The following is a 19,438-nucleotide window of genomic DNA, read 5'->3' on the forward strand; positions in this document are numbered from 1 at the left end:
TGAAATCAATATTTAAGCACAAACATGGGATTTTTACATTGAAATATTAGCAAAACATATTTATTATTGGTTTACCTGCAAAGCTCATACTCCACCTTTGTCTGAGCCGCCTGCAGTATGTGCTTAAAGCTTTTAGGAGGTCTGGTCAGCTTAATTTTATTTTATTTCTAAATATTTTAAGAATGTTTGTGTACCTCTCCTGCTCACAAAGGACGGGAACAGATGAGTTCACTACTGGAGAATGCTATTAGTGGAAAGTCCATGGGAACACTGATCAGTGCACCGGGAGGCTGTGGAGAGCAGAACATGATCACCATGACCCTGCCGGTCATTGCTACATTATATCTAGACAAAACCAACCAATGGGAAGATGTAGGCTTTCAGAAACGAGAGGAAGCTCTCCAACACATCAGAACTGGTACGCTCATGCTAATTATTTATTTCTGAAAACATCAGAATGAAGGAATATACAGACATTTACAGAACCATCACTTACCCACCAAGAGTGACTTTGTATTACTTATCCTTTGTTAGATTTATGACGATTTAATACCTGCCATCAAATATTTAACATTTTTCTTTTATGCAGGTTACACAAATGAAATTGCTTACCGTAAAGAAGATGGCGGATTTGCTGTATTTCGTGATCGTCCAAGTGGTACTTGGTAAGGAACCTGTTTTTATAACTCACGAATGTTTGCACACCACTAAGTTTCATGATTATTGGTTTTGAACATAAAAGAAACCTGCTGTGTTCTTGACACTATTTAGGTTGACTGCCTATGTTGCCAAGATCTTTGCTATCGCCCATGGTCTTGTGGAAGTGGACAAAAATGTCATCTGCAAGGCTATTAAATTTCTTATTCTCAAAGCAAAGAACCCTGAAGGAATGTATAAGGAGGTTGGCTATATGATCCATTTTGAAATGATTGTAAGTTTTTTGATTTAGTTAAAGTAGTCCTTAAATCTTGTTTGAAGCCAAATCCAGAGAAATCAACCAAAGTAATGCATATCTATATTATACCTGTACACACATTTGTAGGGTGATGTGGCTGGTAGCGATTCAGATGCCTCCATGACGGCTTTTTGCCTGATTGCCATGCAAGAGTCGCGATCACTATGTTCTGACATTCATGTAGGTACCACACCACAATTATTTATAGCACAATATGTGGTATTGCAATCAAGAAACTAAGGCTAAAAGTACAACATCACATTTTTTTCTGTCTTTTTTGCAGCATCTGAATGACATTATTGGCCAATCAGTAACTTACCTGCAACGTCGTCTTCCCCAACTAACCAACCCCTATGCTGTTGCAATAACGTCATATGCTTTGGCGAATGAAAATAAGCTGAACAAAGATATTCTCTACCAGTTTGCTGCTCCAGGTAGTGCTGACTAAGCATCTGTTTATTTTATGATCATTATTTATATCAAGTATGGTGTAATGACAAAACTTTGGCTTTTTGGGTATTTCTTTCATAGACAAATCCCACTGGCCTTCATCCACAACCCATGGAAACACATTGGAAGCGACTGCGTATGCTCTTCTTGCCCTTGTCAACAACAGGGTGAGCACGTCTTTACAAAGACATAAGTACGCCAGAGTGTTTGCAGAAAAGTTATGACCGACGTGACTCCTGAGAAAACTCTCAGGAGGGGCTTTCTGAAACAGGAAACAGTGAAGATTTCTTGGTCCAGCAGGTTTCTTCATTAGGTGGGAGTGGAATAACTGCAAGGGAGCAAAGTCAATTATATTAATGAATATTGCAGATTAGTGGATGATATTACTGGTTGAAGATTAGCGTTTTAAGCCAGTTAAGAGTGTGCAGGGTGTTGCCCCATGCGGTGTTGCATAGGGGCAACACCGCATAGAGAGCGATGGAGGCTGAACAGATTAAGTTGAAGGATTTGAGGAAGTGATGAGTCTTGAAGGTGCCAGTCGTGGAGGAAGTAGTAGCAGTAGAGGTTACTGCACAGGGAGGCTTGAATACTGAATCATGGAGAGGTCACACAAGATTGAACTCTGGAGTCGTAACTCTTGGTTTGTGTTGAATGGAGAAGAGGAGGCAGCAGACACTTTAGGACAGTCACAAGCACACTGGTACGCTGAATTACAGTGTTTGTCCTTTAATCAACACACTCTTCACCAACCTTACAGCTCCCCGTTGAACGGCTGCTATATTATCCAACATGAAAATAAGCAGAGTCCAAACAACCTGTAATGTTAGAGTTAGGCAAATTAAATATACCGTCTCAGTCCATGTGTCGATCTGTAGCACGTTTCACCCACACTGTGGAGACATGCATAGAATATAAAAGAATGAATATTAAAATATTATACACATTCAATTATATACATAGATTATAAAAGAAACATGAAATCCATAACAAAATTAAAGCTAAAAGGTTACAAAACTGCCCTTATTTCTATAAAGGTGGACAACTGAAGTTTTTTATTTATTGTTGGTAATTGTGTGTGTGTGTGTGGGGCCTGGGCCAACAAACTTGAGTTGTAAAACTATTTGCTTATCATCTTCTTATGTGACTCAAGATCTTTAGTAACTTTATTACTGAGGCCATTGCTCATTCGGTTATGTAGTGGTTGTAATATGCAATACAGTAAAATAGAGTTATTTTAAGTTAAGTTATCAAAAGGCAGAGATTTTTTTTTTTCATTTTTAAAAACATTAATGGCTTTTGCCTTTTATTCAAAGTCCTTTACAGAGGCTAAACCTATTGTAAGATGGCTCAGCCAACAGCAAAAGTCTGAAGGAGGCTATGGATCAACGCAGGTAACACTGCAGTTTTCTACATTCAACTTAAATATCTGGTTTGTTAGCATGGTGGTCATCTGTTGGTAACATGGTCCCGATTCTCCATGTCACTGTCTCCAGGCTACAATAATGGTATACCAGGCTGTAGCAGAGTACTGGGCAAACGCTGAAGAATCTAAATATGATCTGAATGTGGACATTTCCTTACCAGGCAGGTCAAATCTTCTTAAGTATCGTTTCCTCAAGGAAAGTCATTATTCAACAAAATCCAACAAGGTAGGAATATATTCATATTTTCAAGTTTATGTTTGTGTATCACAGTGCTGGGAAGAAATCTTGGCCCATTCCTTTTGACAACGTTGTTTCAGTTCATTTTGTTTTACAAACATATGTTTATGCACAACTGATTTGCTCCCTTTTTATGAGATTATGTCCCTTCTATGATTTTTAGAATCTCTACCAGTGTTTGGATTTCTTGGTGTTCAGGAAATGACTGTTTTTATCCATCACCTGAAAATGGCACCTTAACTCAATTCATTTGCTTGTTGCATGAAAATAAGCAAGAAGTGCAGCAGTAAACAGTCATTCAATTAATTGTGCTTCAGCATCTAAAACCAAATCTTCAATTATGACATGTGTTTCACTATAAAGCCGTTACTTTCTAAATGTTTTAATGCTTACCGGCATTGTAATGGGAGGCATTTAATATTAACGATTATTTACCCATTTGACAGTTTACAGGCGTAAACAAGGATGTAAACATTACAGCCACCGGAACAGGGGAAGCTACTTTGAAGGTAAAAATGAAGTTGGTCCAGTTTTATTTTTAATTATCCAAATGTTTTGCTGAATATGTAGACAGGATGAGAGGCTGTTTTAAGAGGAAAACAGATCTGACCTTCTAACGGTGTCTAGGATGTTTTCTTTGCACCCTTTTTGACCCTTAATCAAATAATAGCTCTTGCTGACAATGCACAACCACTTTTGGTCACAGAATACGTATCTCCTGATGGCTGTGCTTTCTTGAACAAGAAAATGGGTTCACTCTTTTTCAGCAGGCTCTCCAGTTCTTAATTCAACAGAGCACATAAGGGGATGGAAATCAGCTGCAAATGCATGATCAGTTTCTACGCAAACCAAAATACCTGAGGGATACTTATGAAACTTTGATGAATTAATGTCAGGAGGAACTGGGGCGGTTTTGAAGACAAAAAGAAGCCTCTCCCTGTATCAGAACGTTGTAGCCAGTGAGTGTCCCAAGTTATGCTATATAGAGTTTAATTATTTGGATTAAATGAGAGAAAAATAACATCTTCTGTGATATTCTATTTTTAACATTTCTATTGAGATTCAACTGTATTCACATTTAACTGAATATGCAAACAATTTTTGCTTGAAGGCTTTGAAATGCCATCACATCTTATTCAATAGATTTTCTAAACACAGATGCACCCGCGCACCAGTCGACCAGCTTTAAAGTGCCCGAGATAAAACGTGGCACCAAACGGGATGTTGTTGTTGCTGAATCAAAACCAAGGAGGAATTCACCAACTTGGACTCGTTCGAATAACAAAACATTTATATTGTTCTGCTTTTAAAGAGCTTTTGCCTTGTGAAGCTTATGATACATAGCTATCTATAACTATATGTCAAGAAAACAGACATTACCTAATGACAATATTTATGAAATGTTTATTTATCATTTACCTATACTTATTTTTAAAATAATTTGTCCTATAGATGGTATCAATCTATTACGCAATGCCTAAAGAAGAAGTAAATGACTGCACAATGTTCAACCTGACTGTGGAGCTTACAGAAGGTAAAGTATTTACGCTTGATTTTCTGGTTTTGTGGGTGAGGGCCGTTTTGGTGAATTGTCTATCTTGTTTTGAGAGCAAGCAAATCTTTACTCCATATTTACCCTTCCAGAAATGAGCAGTGATGAGAAGAGAACGTACAAGCTGACGCTAGGATTTTTGTGAGTCGAACCTGAAACCGTTGCTAACCAGGGTTAAAATCATGTTTCTATCATAAACACTGAAGTCGCGTTTGTTTGTTGTCTATGTTGTTTAACTTTGTTTAAATGTCCCTGGATGGATATTTCACAAGAGTAGTGAACGCTGTTTGATTTTCAGAGTCATGTTCATTTCAGGATGAGACATAGATGTTATTAAACCCTTGAGTTTAAAATAGTATGAAGATTTTCATTATTTCCTCCCTTCAAATTTTCAGAAAAAAAGTTGTAAAATTTTTTTCTTTTTTTTTTCATTTATGCAGTTTTAAGAGCAGAGAACGCAATGCAACAATGTCCATTTTGGATATCGGTTTGCCAACTGGGTTCCATTTTGATAAAGACGACCTGGACAAAGTATGAGCTCATACGCATACAATCATAGGAACAGTTCATTTTTCTTTTCACGATGTAATCTTTGGTGCCTCTTTGTGTGTAGATGTCAGAAGGACCCTCAAGCCTTTTTTCAAAGTATGAGTTTGACAAAATTCTGTCAGAAAAAGGCTCACTTATCATCTACCTGGATAAGGTAAGTTGCACTTTTGTCTTTTACTTTGTGCAAGAGAGTGGATAAACTAAATGTTGAAGCTCCAGCTAGAACTCTAATTATTTGTCTATAATCTCTCCTAACTGACCAAATATTTCTCAAAGCAAATCATGAAGTGACTTTGCTGATAGAAACTCCTTCTGTATCCAGTTAAACTTGAACAAGTTTTTGGCAGGAATTTTTTTTGTGTGTGTGTAATCGTGTAAAGAGTGTTGACCTTCCCGAGAGATCTGTGAAAATATTTCTGATTTGGTCACTTGAATAAAAATATCCACGCTAAGACTCAAGGTGCTGTCACACACTTTCTTATGGTTCCCTGAATCTTGACATGCCAAAGGAAGCACATTTTATCTGGGCATAAACTTCAGGAAGAGAATAACACTTTCAGAAGGCATCAAGTCTTGTCACATCTGACATATTTGTTTCAGCTACGATTCACCCTCGTTTTGCATTGTGCCTGTGTTGTTGGGAAAGAAGTCAGTATAATTAACAGAATTGCACCGCATCAGGACAGAAAGAGTCACTTTTGTGAATTTTTTTCTTCTGTAATTTCTGTCTGACCATTAGGGGATGATAGTTGACAATGCTTTATACTTAATCTGTGAGTACCAGCAAATGGTCAAAAAAACGTATATAAATTATACAAACTAACAGCCACTAAAGGGAACTGGGATGGGTAAATCAAACTGGATAAAACATCTGCATATCACAGCATTGCATAAAAATGATATTATTCAATTCAAATGTGCAGAACTGTATCTCTAATCCTTATTGTTTGTGACTTGGACATTTTTAGCATGCAATCAAAAATGTGAAGCTACGTAACTACGTAATAATAGTTACATAGGTAACTATTATTACCTATGTTTTCCAGTTTGGCAAATGTAGCTCTAAGGTTTTTGCTAACATTGTTATCTAGTTTACAGAGCTTTTAATAAAGATGCCTGCACAGAGTTTAAGATGTTTGCAGTGGAGTCTGTTGAAAGTAGTTCTGAAAGAGACTTAGTCATTCACGTTAAGGAGAAATTTTCAACAAAACCTTAATTCCCCAAAATGGGATTCTTGTTGGACAAAAGGGCAAATTCTACATGGTTTTATTAATTCCTCTTGCACTTACCATGAATCTCACTCTACAGCTTTACCGTTGTTGGCTAATCCTCCACAGGTTTCTAACACAGAGCCAGAGATGATCTCTTTCAGGATCCATCAGGAGCTCAAAGTGGGTGTGTTGCAGCCAGCCGCTGTGTCGCTCTATGAATACTATGACAGTGAGTTTCCGAGACATAAAAACATATGTAGGCACTCATGTCTGTGTGCCTTTTATTAACAGCAGCTCAATGGTGTTTCGGTATCATAATACCGTAACTAAGCTTCTCTTTGTCATAGCTAACCCGACAATAGAGCCAGGAAGGAAAATCTGCATCTGTTATGTAAACTTTTTATTATACAATATAATTTTATTTTATTTTTTTTCTCTGGCATGCACTATGGAAAGGATTTTTGTATAATAATTTGTTCTTTAGTTTAAACGGAAGGTAAGACAGGTTCAGTGTGAAGCTACTGTCATTCAGACAAAAAATGATTCATTATTGTGCAACATGTTTTCTTTTTTCTTTAAAACCTGAAACGTAAATCTAAGAAATATGAGTATTTTTGATAGAAAAATAAGTCTCGGTTATACAGGTGAACTTTAACTTCAACATGACCTCTCCAAAGATATTAATTTGCTCACGGAACCAGAGGAATATTCGACTCAGAAATATTTCAGTTATCCCAAATTAAAATTAAATATAACTCATCCCATCCAAATGTTCTCAAAGAGTTGTTGTGGGCAGGAAGGATCTCCATTAACAGTCAGTCTTGCAAAGAATCTGAAGAGATTCCTTGTAAGAATCTATAGACTGTCCTATAGTCTAATAGTCATTAATCCAGTGGTTCCCAAAGTGTGGGGTGCACCCCCTAGGGGGGGCTCAGTGTCATTGCAGGGGAGGCGCGGGAATCAGTATGGAGGAATGAAGAAAAAAAAAACAGTTACACAAAAGTGTTTCACTGTAAAGATGGTTTGCAGTGTGTTTTGTTGCAACCTGAAATGTGAAATAAACTTCAGTGGAGTTTGAAAACAAAACATGTGTACAGGTTTATGTCTGGTTGAACGATGTGTGTGCCCAGTTGATTTTTTTTCTTTTCTTTCTTGGGGGGATTTTATTGTAATCCATAGGGGGGCGGGGGGGCAGAAAATCTTTGGGAACCATTGCATTAGACTATTAGATTGAAATCAAACGATTAAAGTCTAATAATCATTAGACTACAGGACAGTTTAATTATTGTCTTGACATGCTGACAACTCAATGTGTGAGTGTTTGATATCTTTTTATTCTTTTTTTTTTTTTTAGGGAAACCTTGTAAAAAATTCTACCGTCCTGGGAGAGAAAGCGGAGAGCTGCTGAGGCTTTGTCGCGGTCCTGTGTGTACATGCGCTGAAGGTAACCAAGCTACATGTTGAAAGACTCTTCTGTGTTTCTGTACTTTGAGACAGAAAAGCAACATCAACACAGACAGACAGAAATCCCAAACACAGACATCTAAATATAATTCTCTATTTAGTTGAAAGGTGTTAAGGTTGATGACCAACTTCTCTTTAAACATCTTTTATGGGGTCTAAATTTCAACAAGATTGCATTTTATAAATGGAGAAAACAAGAAAATCAATATTGATGAAATACAGTTTTTAATTTCCTACACTGTCTCTCTTGTGCGTAAAAAATAAAAAGCAATCTTTTTAGTTTTTTCTGGTTGTCTTTCTTCAAAGTAAAGATGCAGTTTATTAGAAACTGCACTTCCATAAAAAAATAACCATTTTCTACTTTTTATTCACTATATTTTCCATTGTGTCAAAAATACAGGAAGATGCTTATTTATGTCCTTTCCTTCCGTGGCAGGTAATTGTTTGAGTTTCTTTAAAACCATGAAGGACAACACCTTCCAAAAAATAAAACATTGAGTTTCCTAGCCCAAAATAGAAGTATATGTTTTTCATGCTTTATATTTAAAGAGTTGATGTCATTGTATATGTGACTGGCAATGACAAAACCAGGATAACTGTTACCTTCAATTGTTGTGAAATTTTTTTACGTAACTAATACAACTTAAATGAAACTTGACTTCGTATCATAGCCTTATCTGAAGCCTTGAACTTGGCCTCTGTTCAAACATTGTAAGTATATATCTGGATACTTGCAAAATGTAAAGCGAAACAAGGAAGCACTTTTAAGAACTACTAGTTTAAAACATGAAAGCCCTCTGGCCTTTAAATAGGAAAATCTTAATCATTTCAGACTAACTCAAGCTTTTTCAAAAGTGTCAGACATACAGTGCGTAATGAAAAGAAAGCGTCAAGAATAGCAGATACTCAAATACCTATGTAATACTGAAGGGTTTTTATTATTCAAGATGTGTGGTAATTTTTGGTTCTCTTCCTACACAGAGGACTGCAGCATGCAGAGAAAGGAGAAAATCGACAACAAAGAGCGTATTACGAAGGCTTGTGAAGTTTCACCAACCCACAAAATAGACTATGGTAAGAGTGAGTGAATGTTTGAGTGAGATGAGAGAGAGCGAGAAAACAAGATAAGTTAACAGTTTTCCCATTTTTTCCCCCCAGTGTATAAAGCAAGAGTGGAACGTTTTAATGTTTCTTGGTCCACTGACATTTTTACTTTACGAATAGTGGAAGTAATCAAGCAAGGTAGGTGAATGAAGCTGATCTTTGTGTGTCCATTTTTATTATATTTAGAATGTCATTAAACATGTATAGTTTCTTCTTCACATTGTGTTAGATTCAGGTAGTTGTTGGCAACTCAAAGTTTTTTCATAATCACAGCAATAACACTTATAATTTATACTTTCCTTTCTTTGTTGTTTAAAGTGTCTTTTTGAATAAGCAGTCCATGACCATTCAGTGTTTTCCTGCGGTTTGCATTTGGAACAAGGACCTATTTTTCTTGGCAGCTTTAGGAAACATAACATTCAGTAAGCCAGATGCGTTTTCATCCTAACTCAAAAAATAGCTGCAAGAAAACAGAAAAATCATCTAAACTTTTGCATCTGTACAGTCAGAGTAAGAAATCCCTGACAAGTGTGTAACAATTTGAACTGTAACAAGTTTACCAAAGTTTAGCTCATTCCTATATCCTGAGCAGAGCTAAACCAGAGATGGTCAAAGTGTCTAAACACTCAGAATAAAGTACAAGATCCATGGATTTTGGACTGTAATATTAAAAAGATTTAAAAAGGACAGTTTGCAAGCCATTTTGACAACAAAATTAATGGTGATCGATATTTTTTATTTTTATTTTTTTATAAAATCTCGGACTCCAGATCTCCAGGCACTGATGGACGCAGCTGTGACTGAGCTGTGAATACAGAACAGGTGTTTATTAAAGGATCGGCCTTTTCACAATCAGACAGGCCAGGGAATCCAAATCCAGGTCAGGCAGTTACAGATCTCAGGGTCAGACAGACAGAGGGTCAAAAGCCAGGAGGTCCAAATCCAGGATCGGGGACAGGGAGGGCAACTGGACAGAAGAGAGGAGGCAGAAGGTGTTACTGCTGAGGGTTTCACAGCAATCTGAAGCCGTGCAGGAAGAAGATCCGTCCTTGTATGGCAGCAGCTGGAGATCAGGGTGATGATGATTCCAGCACATCATGGGATTAAGGGGAATGAAATGGCAGAAAGGATGGCTATGGAGAGTGCCAATCAGGTAAGGTTAGATATTAATGTTAGTTTTAGTATAACAGAGAAAAAGGGTATAATTAAACAAAAAACAAGAGAGGTGGCAAAAGTTATGCGTAGAAGAAAAGAGAGGTTTTATAAAATCCACCAGAGAATTGGACAAATGAGAAGAACAGAAAGAAACAGGAGAAAAGAAATAATGAAGCCTAGGCGTAAATTCAAGCTGGAAGACTCTTTTAGCCCCACCTGCATCATCCAGCCGGAACTTCCGGCTCATCACCGTTGATTGCTCAACGCCGGACCAAGACTCGTTACGTCCAATCACCGTCCAAGCCCCAGCTGATAAGGACAGCCATCCATGGCGTCGTGCGCTTTCCAGCTGAGCTCAACCCACCTCCACCCCTTCACCTCCACTCGCTCAGCATCAGGCCACATCCTTCATCGCCTCCACCACCAGTGCCGGGTCCCGGGGGATGACGTTCCTCTCAGCATATGGAATGCTCATCCAAGCCCATCGCAAAGTTTGCGATGATCAATGTCCTTAGCCGGGGCCCGAGCGCCAAAGATTTAAATCATAGTGTCATTAAACTTTTCTAATGGTTACCCCTTTGTCTGTCTGAGTCTATACAGATTGAAATTATTTTACGATGTAGAATCGGACACACTGGATTGAATAGATCACTGTTTTTGATAGGGAAACATCAGACAGGGAAATGTGACTGCGGGGAAGATAAGACATTGGAGCATGTTATTTTGAGTTGCAGGAATTATCTGATTCATAGAAACAAGTTAATTACGAAACTTAGTAGTATGAAAATGATATTTGATATTGTTGGTTTACTGCAAAAGGACTTGGGAAGCAGAGGATATCAGGCTATATTTGAGTTTTTGAAACAGTAAGTTGTACAATAGGATATACGTAGTTGGGGGTTTTTTGTCATGTGGTCCACACTCCTTACCAGTTGGTGGCAGTAATGCTCACCTAACGTTTTTTGCCAACCACCAATACATTTCAAGAAGAAGAAGGAAAAAGAAAAGGAGATGATCAGGTGTGAGTGGTAAGGCAAATGGGAGAATGCAGGTTTTGAGAATAACCTTAACAAGTTCTTCAATTTATTATTATCCTTTTAATATCTACGTCTTGGACAATCATGTTTTTTCCTGCAGGAACAGATAAGACGTCAGAAGGTGAACTTCGTAAGTTCCTCAGCTATCATCACTGCAGAGAAGCTCTAGATCTGACTGTAGGCCAAACCTACCTGATCATGGGCTCGTCCAGAGACATTTACATCGATGACCAAAACCAGCAGTGAGTTTGTTCTCTTGCATGTCTCTGTGAACCTGGGCTATGCTAATTTAAACATCAATTTCTGATTTACTTCACTTCCAGTCCATTTACTCAGTAAACATTGGCGTTGTGTTTAAATCTAGTAACCCTGAAATTCTGTTTTTGCACCAATAAATATTATTTAAAAATCTGTCTCACTGCATTTGCTGAGTTACTGTAATAAACCTTTCTTCTAATAACGGCCGTGTAATTTTGGCTTTGCTCTGCTCAGGTTTCAGTATGTGCTTGGTCAGAACACCTGGATTGAGTACTGGCCCAGTACAGAAGAGTGCAAAATGGAGAAATACCAGCCTACCTGCTCGGGTTTCAAAACGCTGGCTAACTCTACATGCCATTATTGAAAAGTGAAAGCAAGCAGCAAAATGCGGCCTACCAGCCTCCATCAGTGTATGGTGGCGGAGGTGATGAAGAAGATGGGGAGTTCAAACAGAAGTCGTCATCTGTGGTGTAGCAGGTGGCAATCAGAAACCTCTGTTAAATATTTGTCTTTGTTCATTTTGATCAGTATAAAAATGATCATTTCATACTGCTGTGATTTAAAAAAAAAAAAAAAAAGTTAGTGAGGATATGACTATAATACAATTTCATGATATTTTGCTTTATGAGAAAGTTAATTTCAGCTACTGCATTACAAATAAAATGCCATGAGGAGGAAGCTTCTTAATTTCCTGTTTTGTGTCAAACCCTTGATTCCCATCTCACTCTGTTACCCTGTCCTGTGCCAAACATGAAAATGTGCTTTAAGATATTTGTCATATAACTTTGCAAAGCATAATTGCTCTGGTGTTAAATTAAATATATTGAATATATTTGACAATTAACTACTGTAAATCAAATTAGTGGCTGAGTGTGCCTTAAAAATGTGATTTACTGTGCTTACAGACAGACATTTCTGACTACATTGAACATTGATAGGCAGAATAAGGCTTGGTAAATGTTTCTGAATAAATAAATGAATAAATCAGTAAATTATATATATATATAAAGTTGCATTTTGAAACATGCTTTTATCTGAAATTGAAATGGTTTACATCACCCATTTGTACGCATGTTTTGAAAGAAATTATTTGGAATGTTGTTGAACTGTCCAATGCACTGTTGTGGCCTAAATGACATTGCTTGACAAAGAAAGCTGGAATAAATGACCAACTACAAGATGATTGAAAAGTGTGAACCAGCTGCTTGGGGTCTTTTTGTGAATGGGCACAACAAATTAGCCACACAGTCACAGTGACAAAACCTCAATCTTTGTTGAGCTGTTAATTTCCTTGTGACATCTTTTGTATTCACTGTGGAGTCAAACATTACAGTAAAACTTGAAGAACATTCAGTTCAATGACCTTCGAATATTTGTACAACGGGTGCACGGGTGGGTGGATGTGTGTGTGTTGGCGTGGGTAGGTGAGTGTTTGTGGAGAAATGAGTCTGTTTGTGTTGAGTGGGTGGATGTGTGGCAGTTTGTGACCAGAGCCTTGTTTCAGACAGCAAACTGAGTACAAAGCGTAACTCTGAGTAGACCTGCCTGGCTCTCTGATATTCACTTGGTTTTATAACATATCAGAGAGTAAAAAGCCTGACACTGGTTTATATATAAATAAAAGATGATTCATATTTCATAATTTAACCATTTTTATGATTAGCCAAATTAAAAGTGTCACCAAAGATGACACAAAAGGTATAAATACTGTGAGATGCCACAAATTTAGCAACGTTTTTCTGTTATTGGAGCATCATATTGGGGGGACAGATCTTAAGTTTCTGTTTCTATCTTTGTGCTTCATGACTTCATAATTTACCCGTCAACATCTCATCATACGACTTTGACTTGGACATTTTTTCCAAGATGTTGCTCATTTTTGTATAAAATGAGCAACATAAGTTTTGTACAGTACAACATTCTCGTGTACTCTTATCAAAACACAAGGGGTACGACTGTCACCGGACTGAATTTAACGCAGCTATACCATCCTGCCAATCTGTAACTGGGTGAGACTGAAGAAATGGGAGGAACAAATTGTTCCTCCCATTTTTAACAGAGCCACAGAGTGAGTGAAGCCACTTGGAGCAGGATGGGATCAGACAGGAGGACGTGTTGCCTCCAGCTCCGGCTGATCGCATGCCTTGCGTTTTTCTCTCTTTTCTCTCCAGGTGCTGGATCTCCGGTGTAAGTAGGCCTGCCATTCATATTCACATATTTGTAGTTAAACACTTTTCAACAGTGAATTTAGATGAACTATGTTTATGATGTCTCGTTTTCAATCATGGTAAATCATCTGTTTGCTGCTTTAACTGCTTTTTTTACAATATAATAAATAGGATATAAGCTACTTTTACTAATTCTTCATAATGGTGTTTCTGCCAATTGCTTGTGTTGGTACTTTTATTATAAAAATTTATTTCAGAATGTGAATGTCTCAGTTGGTTCTGCAGCTGTTTTGCACTTATCGAACACTTTCTTAAACAGTAAAGACAGAAGGTGCTTTTTGTTGCGCAGAATGGACAACATTTACTGTTGATTTAATTTTATAGTTGTTTGGGTTTTTTTTTAAGTTTTAGCCGTTGCCTCAAGCAGACCATATAAAATCAATTTACTTTAAGCATGTTTTCAACATATATTACAGTATGTCAAAATTGAAATGGGGTCTGAAGGTTCGTTTGAGTTGTATTTTTTTTGCACTTTGGTTAATAATCTATGAGAAAATTGAAGCACATCTTGTTTTTTGTTTACTTAGAGCTGAATTTCACCAGACTTAACACACAGAGTACAGACTAATGATGAAACATTTTGTTGATCTAATCAATACTGGATCAAGGTCAAGATCAGAAATGCTGACTACACAACAACATGGGGACATGGGTTGTTTTTTTTTTTTAAATAGCTTTTAGATTGACAGAGTTAAGGCTGTATTGGTGAGGTTTTAAAGAATGTTTTCAAAATAGTGTTTTCCAAAGAAATTTCTTTTACATTAAGTACATTTTTATTACTTATACGTGTCTATTTAGATTTAAGTATAATTCTTACTATAATTTCTTACATGATTGGCAAAACCCAAGTCAGAGATAATAAAAGAACAGCTTTCACACTGCTGTGATAGACGTCTAAACTGTGGGTCCTTCTTTCAGATATGTGATGTCTGCACCCAACCTGCTGAGAATCGGAACAGAAGAAAGAATTTTCATTGAGATTCAGGACAATGTGAATCCGAATGGAGATGTGACCGTTCCAATACGTGTGATGAACCATCCAACCAAAGACACAACATTCGCATCCACATCTGTGACTCTAACAGATCAAACACACTTCCAGGCCTTTGCAAAAATTGTGGTAAAGAGCATTTTTCCTGGAATTACCCAAAACCTTTTAGGATGATGGAGGCAGAACTTATCACCTGCCTCTAAATGTTTTCCTTTCTAAATGAACTTCTCCATCCTAATCCAAGCATTGTGGTTTAACTTGGGTCCAAATTAGAACTGCCTTCTGCTCTCCTTTCTTTAGTCATTTTTATTCTCTCCATCACTCCAAATTTTGACGTTGGCCTCGGGAGTAAAGAGTGGCTTCAGTGTATCTTCAAGTCACGAAACACTGAAATTAGTTGGTCAACTTTTTGTTGACAGCATCATGAAAATCTGAATAAAAAAAAAACATTGATGATTGTGGCCGTAATGTATACAAACGTGGGCCATGCATACGTTTACACGGTGATGGACGTTGTTATGTTTGAATTTATTTATTTCCAGGTGCAGCTGTCATCAGCTGAGGCCCTGATCTTACGCCAGTGGACATGACTCATTTAAAATATTGGACTTTTTTTTTTAGTAACAGAACAACTAAATATGGGACATCGTAGAACATACTATAGCATTATCATTTCTATGCAATAGTTAACACATATTTTAATGACAAGATGCAGAATTACATTCAACTCGGTTTAAATATTGGACATTTTGGGCCAAAGCTTGGAAAATCTAGATGCAGAGACTAAGTCAAATCCAGTAGCTCAGAAATGTGTCCTGTGTTTACCTTTATTTTTGTGTGTGTGTGTCTCCATCTGTGGTCTCAAGCTTGAGGACGGCAATAGTGCACCACTAATAGATGCAAGTTGCTGTTAAAATCTAAAGACATTGTCCTCAAAGACGTCTACTGCAGCTCTTAGATGTCTCTCTGCTTCAGCACACCTGCCTCTAATATTAGCTCATTAGCCACATATTTTAATCAATTGCTTGTTATTCTCAGATTCCTCCTGACACATTTGACAAATACCGTAATGGAAAGCACTATGTTACTCTTCAAGCACAATTCCCTGATCGATTGCTCGAGAAGGTTGTGTTGGTTTCCTTCCAATATGGCTTCATTTTCATTCAGACCGACAAACCCATCTACACACCCAGCAGCTCAGGTAAGTCCAGTGCCAGAACAACCTGCCGTAACAAATGTTGTTTGAGAATTTTAATCTTAATGTTCAAGACCATTCATACACAACAGCGCTCAATCAAATGGAGATAATAAAAAACACACCAAACATAAATGAAGCATCACATAAAAGTATAGAAAAATATGAGAAGAAATAAAGTAAAAATAACTATTTGTTTTCACGTCAAACATGCTACTTAGAAACCAATGGAACGTGCATAATCTGTTTGTTTCTGTACCTGTGACAGTTCGCTTCAGGATTTTTCCGATGTGGCCCGACATGCAGTCCCCATCGAATACTTCAATCAATTTTGAAATTGTGGTATGGTACAAGATATTTTACCTGAATTGCTTTTAATGTCTAATACTTCCCTGATTAATTGATTGTTGTTGCTGTTTTTGTAAACTACATTAATGGACAGCATCTTGAAAAATGCTTTATAGATAACATTTATTATTTCTACACCATGTTCCAAATTAGTATGCAAGTGACATTTTCTCAGATTTTCCTAAATGGTCAATGCAAATGATGGTCAGTATCATTTTCAAGTCATGAACTATTACAGCATAAATCACATAAATCAAATTTTAATGAACAAAGCTCCCCCATGAATAACGAAAGAAATGGATCATGTACTGCAGCCCACCTCACCTCAAGTTGAATGAAACTGATGGACAGAAACTACTAAGTTAGTCAGCAACACGAAGGTAACTGGTGGTAAACATTGTTTTACTACAGCATGATAAAATCACTTGCATTATGTAACAAACTATGAAGAAACTAAATCTAAACCAGTGAGAGTCAGCCCTGCAGACATAGACCAGACTTCCAGACCTTTTTTTTTTCTTGAAGAAGGTTTCTCTTTGTGTTTATTTTAGACCCCTGTTGGAATTGTTATAGAGTCTAAGATCATCTCACTCAAGAATCTGGCGTCAGGAATCTACTCGGCTGAGTACCGTCTGGGTAATATTGTCAGGTGAAGGATCTTTCAACATGGCTAAATCTTTGAAACATTTAAGATTGTATTATTTATCTCCATCAGAGAGATACCTCTTACTTTTTGTTGTACTTGAATGCAGCTTTGGAAATTGGAGGATCGTAGCCAACTTTCACAGCAATGCAGCAGAAAGTTTCACTACAGAGTTTGAAGTTAAAGAATATGGTAAATGCCTTTTAAATTCTTCATTTTAATAAAGAGCATCTATTTTAAATTATTTCATACACCCAAAATGCTGTCCTGTTTTGCAGTGCTTCCCAGCTTTGAAGTTAAATTGTTGCTTCCACCTAAGACTCCCTTCTTCTATGTTGACAGCAGTTCCCTCAATATCACCATCCAAGCTACGTAGGTTGATGCAGAACTTTGATTTTCCTGTTTTTCTTAGAGACATGTTCACCGTTCTTGTCTGGTTTAAGGTATACGTTTGGTAGAGAGGTCGATGGAACCGCTTATGTGGTGTTTGGGCTCATGAACGGCGATGAAAAAAAGAGCTTTCCAAGTTCCCTTCAAAGAGTCCGGGTAAGTACCTCCATGCAGTTGATCCGCATTTCTTGTCTGAAAGTTTGCTAGTGAGCTTTATTTTTTATTTTTTCATTTCATTTTTCCCAGTCCCCTCAAAGATTTACCCTGTTCAAATGTTTATTTATTTTTAGCCAAAATCTTAAAGCTGTCATTTTAAAGTTAAGCTGGTTCGTACATTTTTCTCTCCATTTTAATGAAGATTGTGATTAACATTATCATCCGTTTGTGACCGATGGCAGCCATTGGCCGTACAAAGGCTAAAAGCATTTTTAGCCTCATTTAAAAGACTTTTAAGTTGTAAAGAATATCTAAATTAAATGGAGGCCATTTTAAAGTTAATTAAGTCATTAACTTTTATTTCAATGCTCTTGTGATTGGCTCAGGGAAACGTTTCAATGAAGAGCCAGCTAAAATCACTCTGTCATTCTGTTTGAATTAGGAAATCAGAATAATGACTTTAAAAGCAACTTTAAAACAAGCTTAAAGTTGTTTTTCTCTTGCCCACCATGTTTACCTTCAAGGAAACATGTCTGTTATTGTTGCTTTACTTCAAATGGGCTGCACAAGCGAGGATACTACTCAAAGAGTCCAACATGACGCAGGGGTGCAACTACATATTTTTGTGGTGGATGTGTTACACGTCTCAGGTGAAATGAAACTGCTGTAACAAATGATGTTTTGTATTCTTGCCTCTGCTTCTCCTCTCTTCCGCGTGGGAAGCCTATAACAAGAACAGCTCCAGTGAATGAGAGATCGACCGCCGTCTTCTTCCTCAAACTCTGTCTTTATTACCAATTCTCAAAACTGTAAAATCATGAAATTAGACAACAACCATTTCTTTTGTGCAATCATTTTCAAAGTATCGTTTTGTTGCTCCAAAACAATCATATTCTATTCACTCAACAAACAATATCAGCTCCCACCAGCTGTGACCACGCCCAAGGGTCAAAACAAAATAACTCAACAATCAATTTAAATCTGCAAGATGTACATAAAAAGAAAACCTATTTCTTATGTGCAATGAAATTGTAAAGCTAATAATGCCCTTGAATTATAATAATTCTGAAAAAAATATATAATCATGCGATTGGTTACATAATTTAACATGGAAATATTTAGATAACTAAAAGTACATTAAGCTCTAAATAACTACGTTAAAATTGATTACACAGTATGGGGGGGAAATGGTAACGTCTACAATAAATAAATATTTGCAACTCTAATGAGAACCGATTATATGTAGTAGCAAAGAAAAAAAAGTAACATCAACGCTTCCGATTAACGGATACCACCGTAGTCTAACAAAATTGGGTCGGGAAGTGTATAGGTAACTTGATACATGTAGCGAACTCTAACGGCTGTTTCATGACCGTTATTGCTACAATCTTGCTAACCGCAATCATGAACAAAATCACTTCTTTTCTCTAGCTTTCAAGCACATCCGTCATGTAATTGTGAAATTGGTTCGAAATTAATTTGTAATTTAACATATTTTTTTAGCGTTTATAGTTTTCACCAGCTTCTCATCACTAACCTGTAACAAGAACAGCTCCAGTGAATGAGAGAGCGACCGCCGTCTTCTTCCTCAAACTCTGTCTGAGGGGCGAGGGGGCGGGGCTCCTCACTCTAGGTCTCCTGGTGGAGCGCTGTCTATAATTTGGTTCCCTTTTTTTTTTTTTTTTTTTTTTTTTTATTTGACGTGATGTTGTGGTAAATTTCACTCTAAAAACCCATATATAATACATTACAATAATTTATGTGGTGGCTTATACACCTAAATTTTTCTGACTATATAAACAAATGACGGTTACAATCTTGCACTTTATGGTGTATCACAGATTCGAACATCTCACCGGCGCCCCCCCAGGACATAAATTTGTACAAGTGAGCCAAAGAGCCTGTTAGCCTGTGTCTGGAACCTCGTATGAGCTGCAGGTCTGAGGCTTTTTGTTAGCATGTTTTATATCATTCTTATAGCTTGATAGGAAGCAGTATCCAAGCTGGCAACCCACATTAATAAAATGGTGAAATAATATTGACCACAAAACACTATTTATAAAAGATAACATTTTTTCTACACAATCCTAA

The 19,438-nt window shown here is 37.1% G+C and overlaps 2 protein-coding genes across 4 annotated transcripts in view; both read left to right on the forward strand.

Moving 5' to 3' along the window:
- The window catches only part of LOC122829688 (complement C3-like), a 32,876-nt gene extending 20,283 nt beyond the window's left edge, over nt 1–12,593 (forward strand). Inside the window, exons 25-43 of the mRNA XM_044114443.1 lie at nt 212–418; nt 590–665; nt 772–931; nt 1,043–1,135; nt 1,239–1,389; nt 1,487–1,572; nt 2,719–2,796; nt 2,899–3,054; nt 3,513–3,575; nt 4,519–4,600; nt 4,711–4,759; nt 5,059–5,149; nt 5,232–5,321; nt 6,505–6,607; nt 7,733–7,822; nt 8,824–8,916; nt 9,001–9,084; nt 11,239–11,380; nt 11,631–12,593. Of these exons, the coding sequence (XP_043970378.1) occupies nt 212–418; nt 590–665; nt 772–931; nt 1,043–1,135; nt 1,239–1,389; nt 1,487–1,572; nt 2,719–2,796; nt 2,899–3,054; nt 3,513–3,575; nt 4,519–4,600; nt 4,711–4,759; nt 5,059–5,149; nt 5,232–5,321; nt 6,505–6,607; nt 7,733–7,822; nt 8,824–8,916; nt 9,001–9,084; nt 11,239–11,380; nt 11,631–11,760 (2,024 nt within the window). The 3' untranslated portion in view covers nt 11,761–12,593. The remainder of the gene's footprint in view (nt 1–211; nt 419–589; nt 666–771; nt 932–1,042; nt 1,136–1,238; nt 1,390–1,486; nt 1,573–2,718; nt 2,797–2,898; nt 3,055–3,512; nt 3,576–4,518; nt 4,601–4,710; nt 4,760–5,058; nt 5,150–5,231; nt 5,322–6,504; nt 6,608–7,732; nt 7,823–8,823; nt 8,917–9,000; nt 9,085–11,238; nt 11,381–11,630) is intronic.
- An 835-nt stretch (nt 12,594–13,428) lies between these two features.
- Nucleotides 13,429–19,438, forward strand: part of LOC122829687 (complement C3-like) — a 28,172-nt gene continuing 22,162 nt past the window's right edge. For all 3 annotated transcript variants that reach the window (XM_044114440.1, XM_044114441.1, XM_044114442.1), the window contains exons 1-8: nt 13,429–13,583; nt 14,543–14,744; nt 15,654–15,816; nt 16,079–16,152; nt 16,710–16,807; nt 16,911–16,993; nt 17,080–17,173; nt 17,245–17,347. In XM_044114440.1, the coding sequence (XP_043970375.1) occupies nt 13,489–13,583; nt 14,543–14,744; nt 15,654–15,816; nt 16,079–16,152; nt 16,710–16,807; nt 16,911–16,993; nt 17,080–17,173; nt 17,245–17,347 (912 nt within the window). In that variant the 5' untranslated portion in view covers nt 13,429–13,488. The remainder of the gene's footprint in view (nt 13,584–14,542; nt 14,745–15,653; nt 15,817–16,078; nt 16,153–16,709; nt 16,808–16,910; nt 16,994–17,079; nt 17,174–17,244; nt 17,348–19,438) is intronic.

The sequence above is a fragment of the Gambusia affinis genome, linkage group LG04 (genome assembly GCF_019740435.1).
Source record: "Gambusia affinis linkage group LG04, SWU_Gaff_1.0, whole genome shotgun sequence".
NCBI classification, from domain to species: Eukaryota; Metazoa; Chordata; class Actinopteri; order Cyprinodontiformes; family Poeciliidae; genus Gambusia; species Gambusia affinis.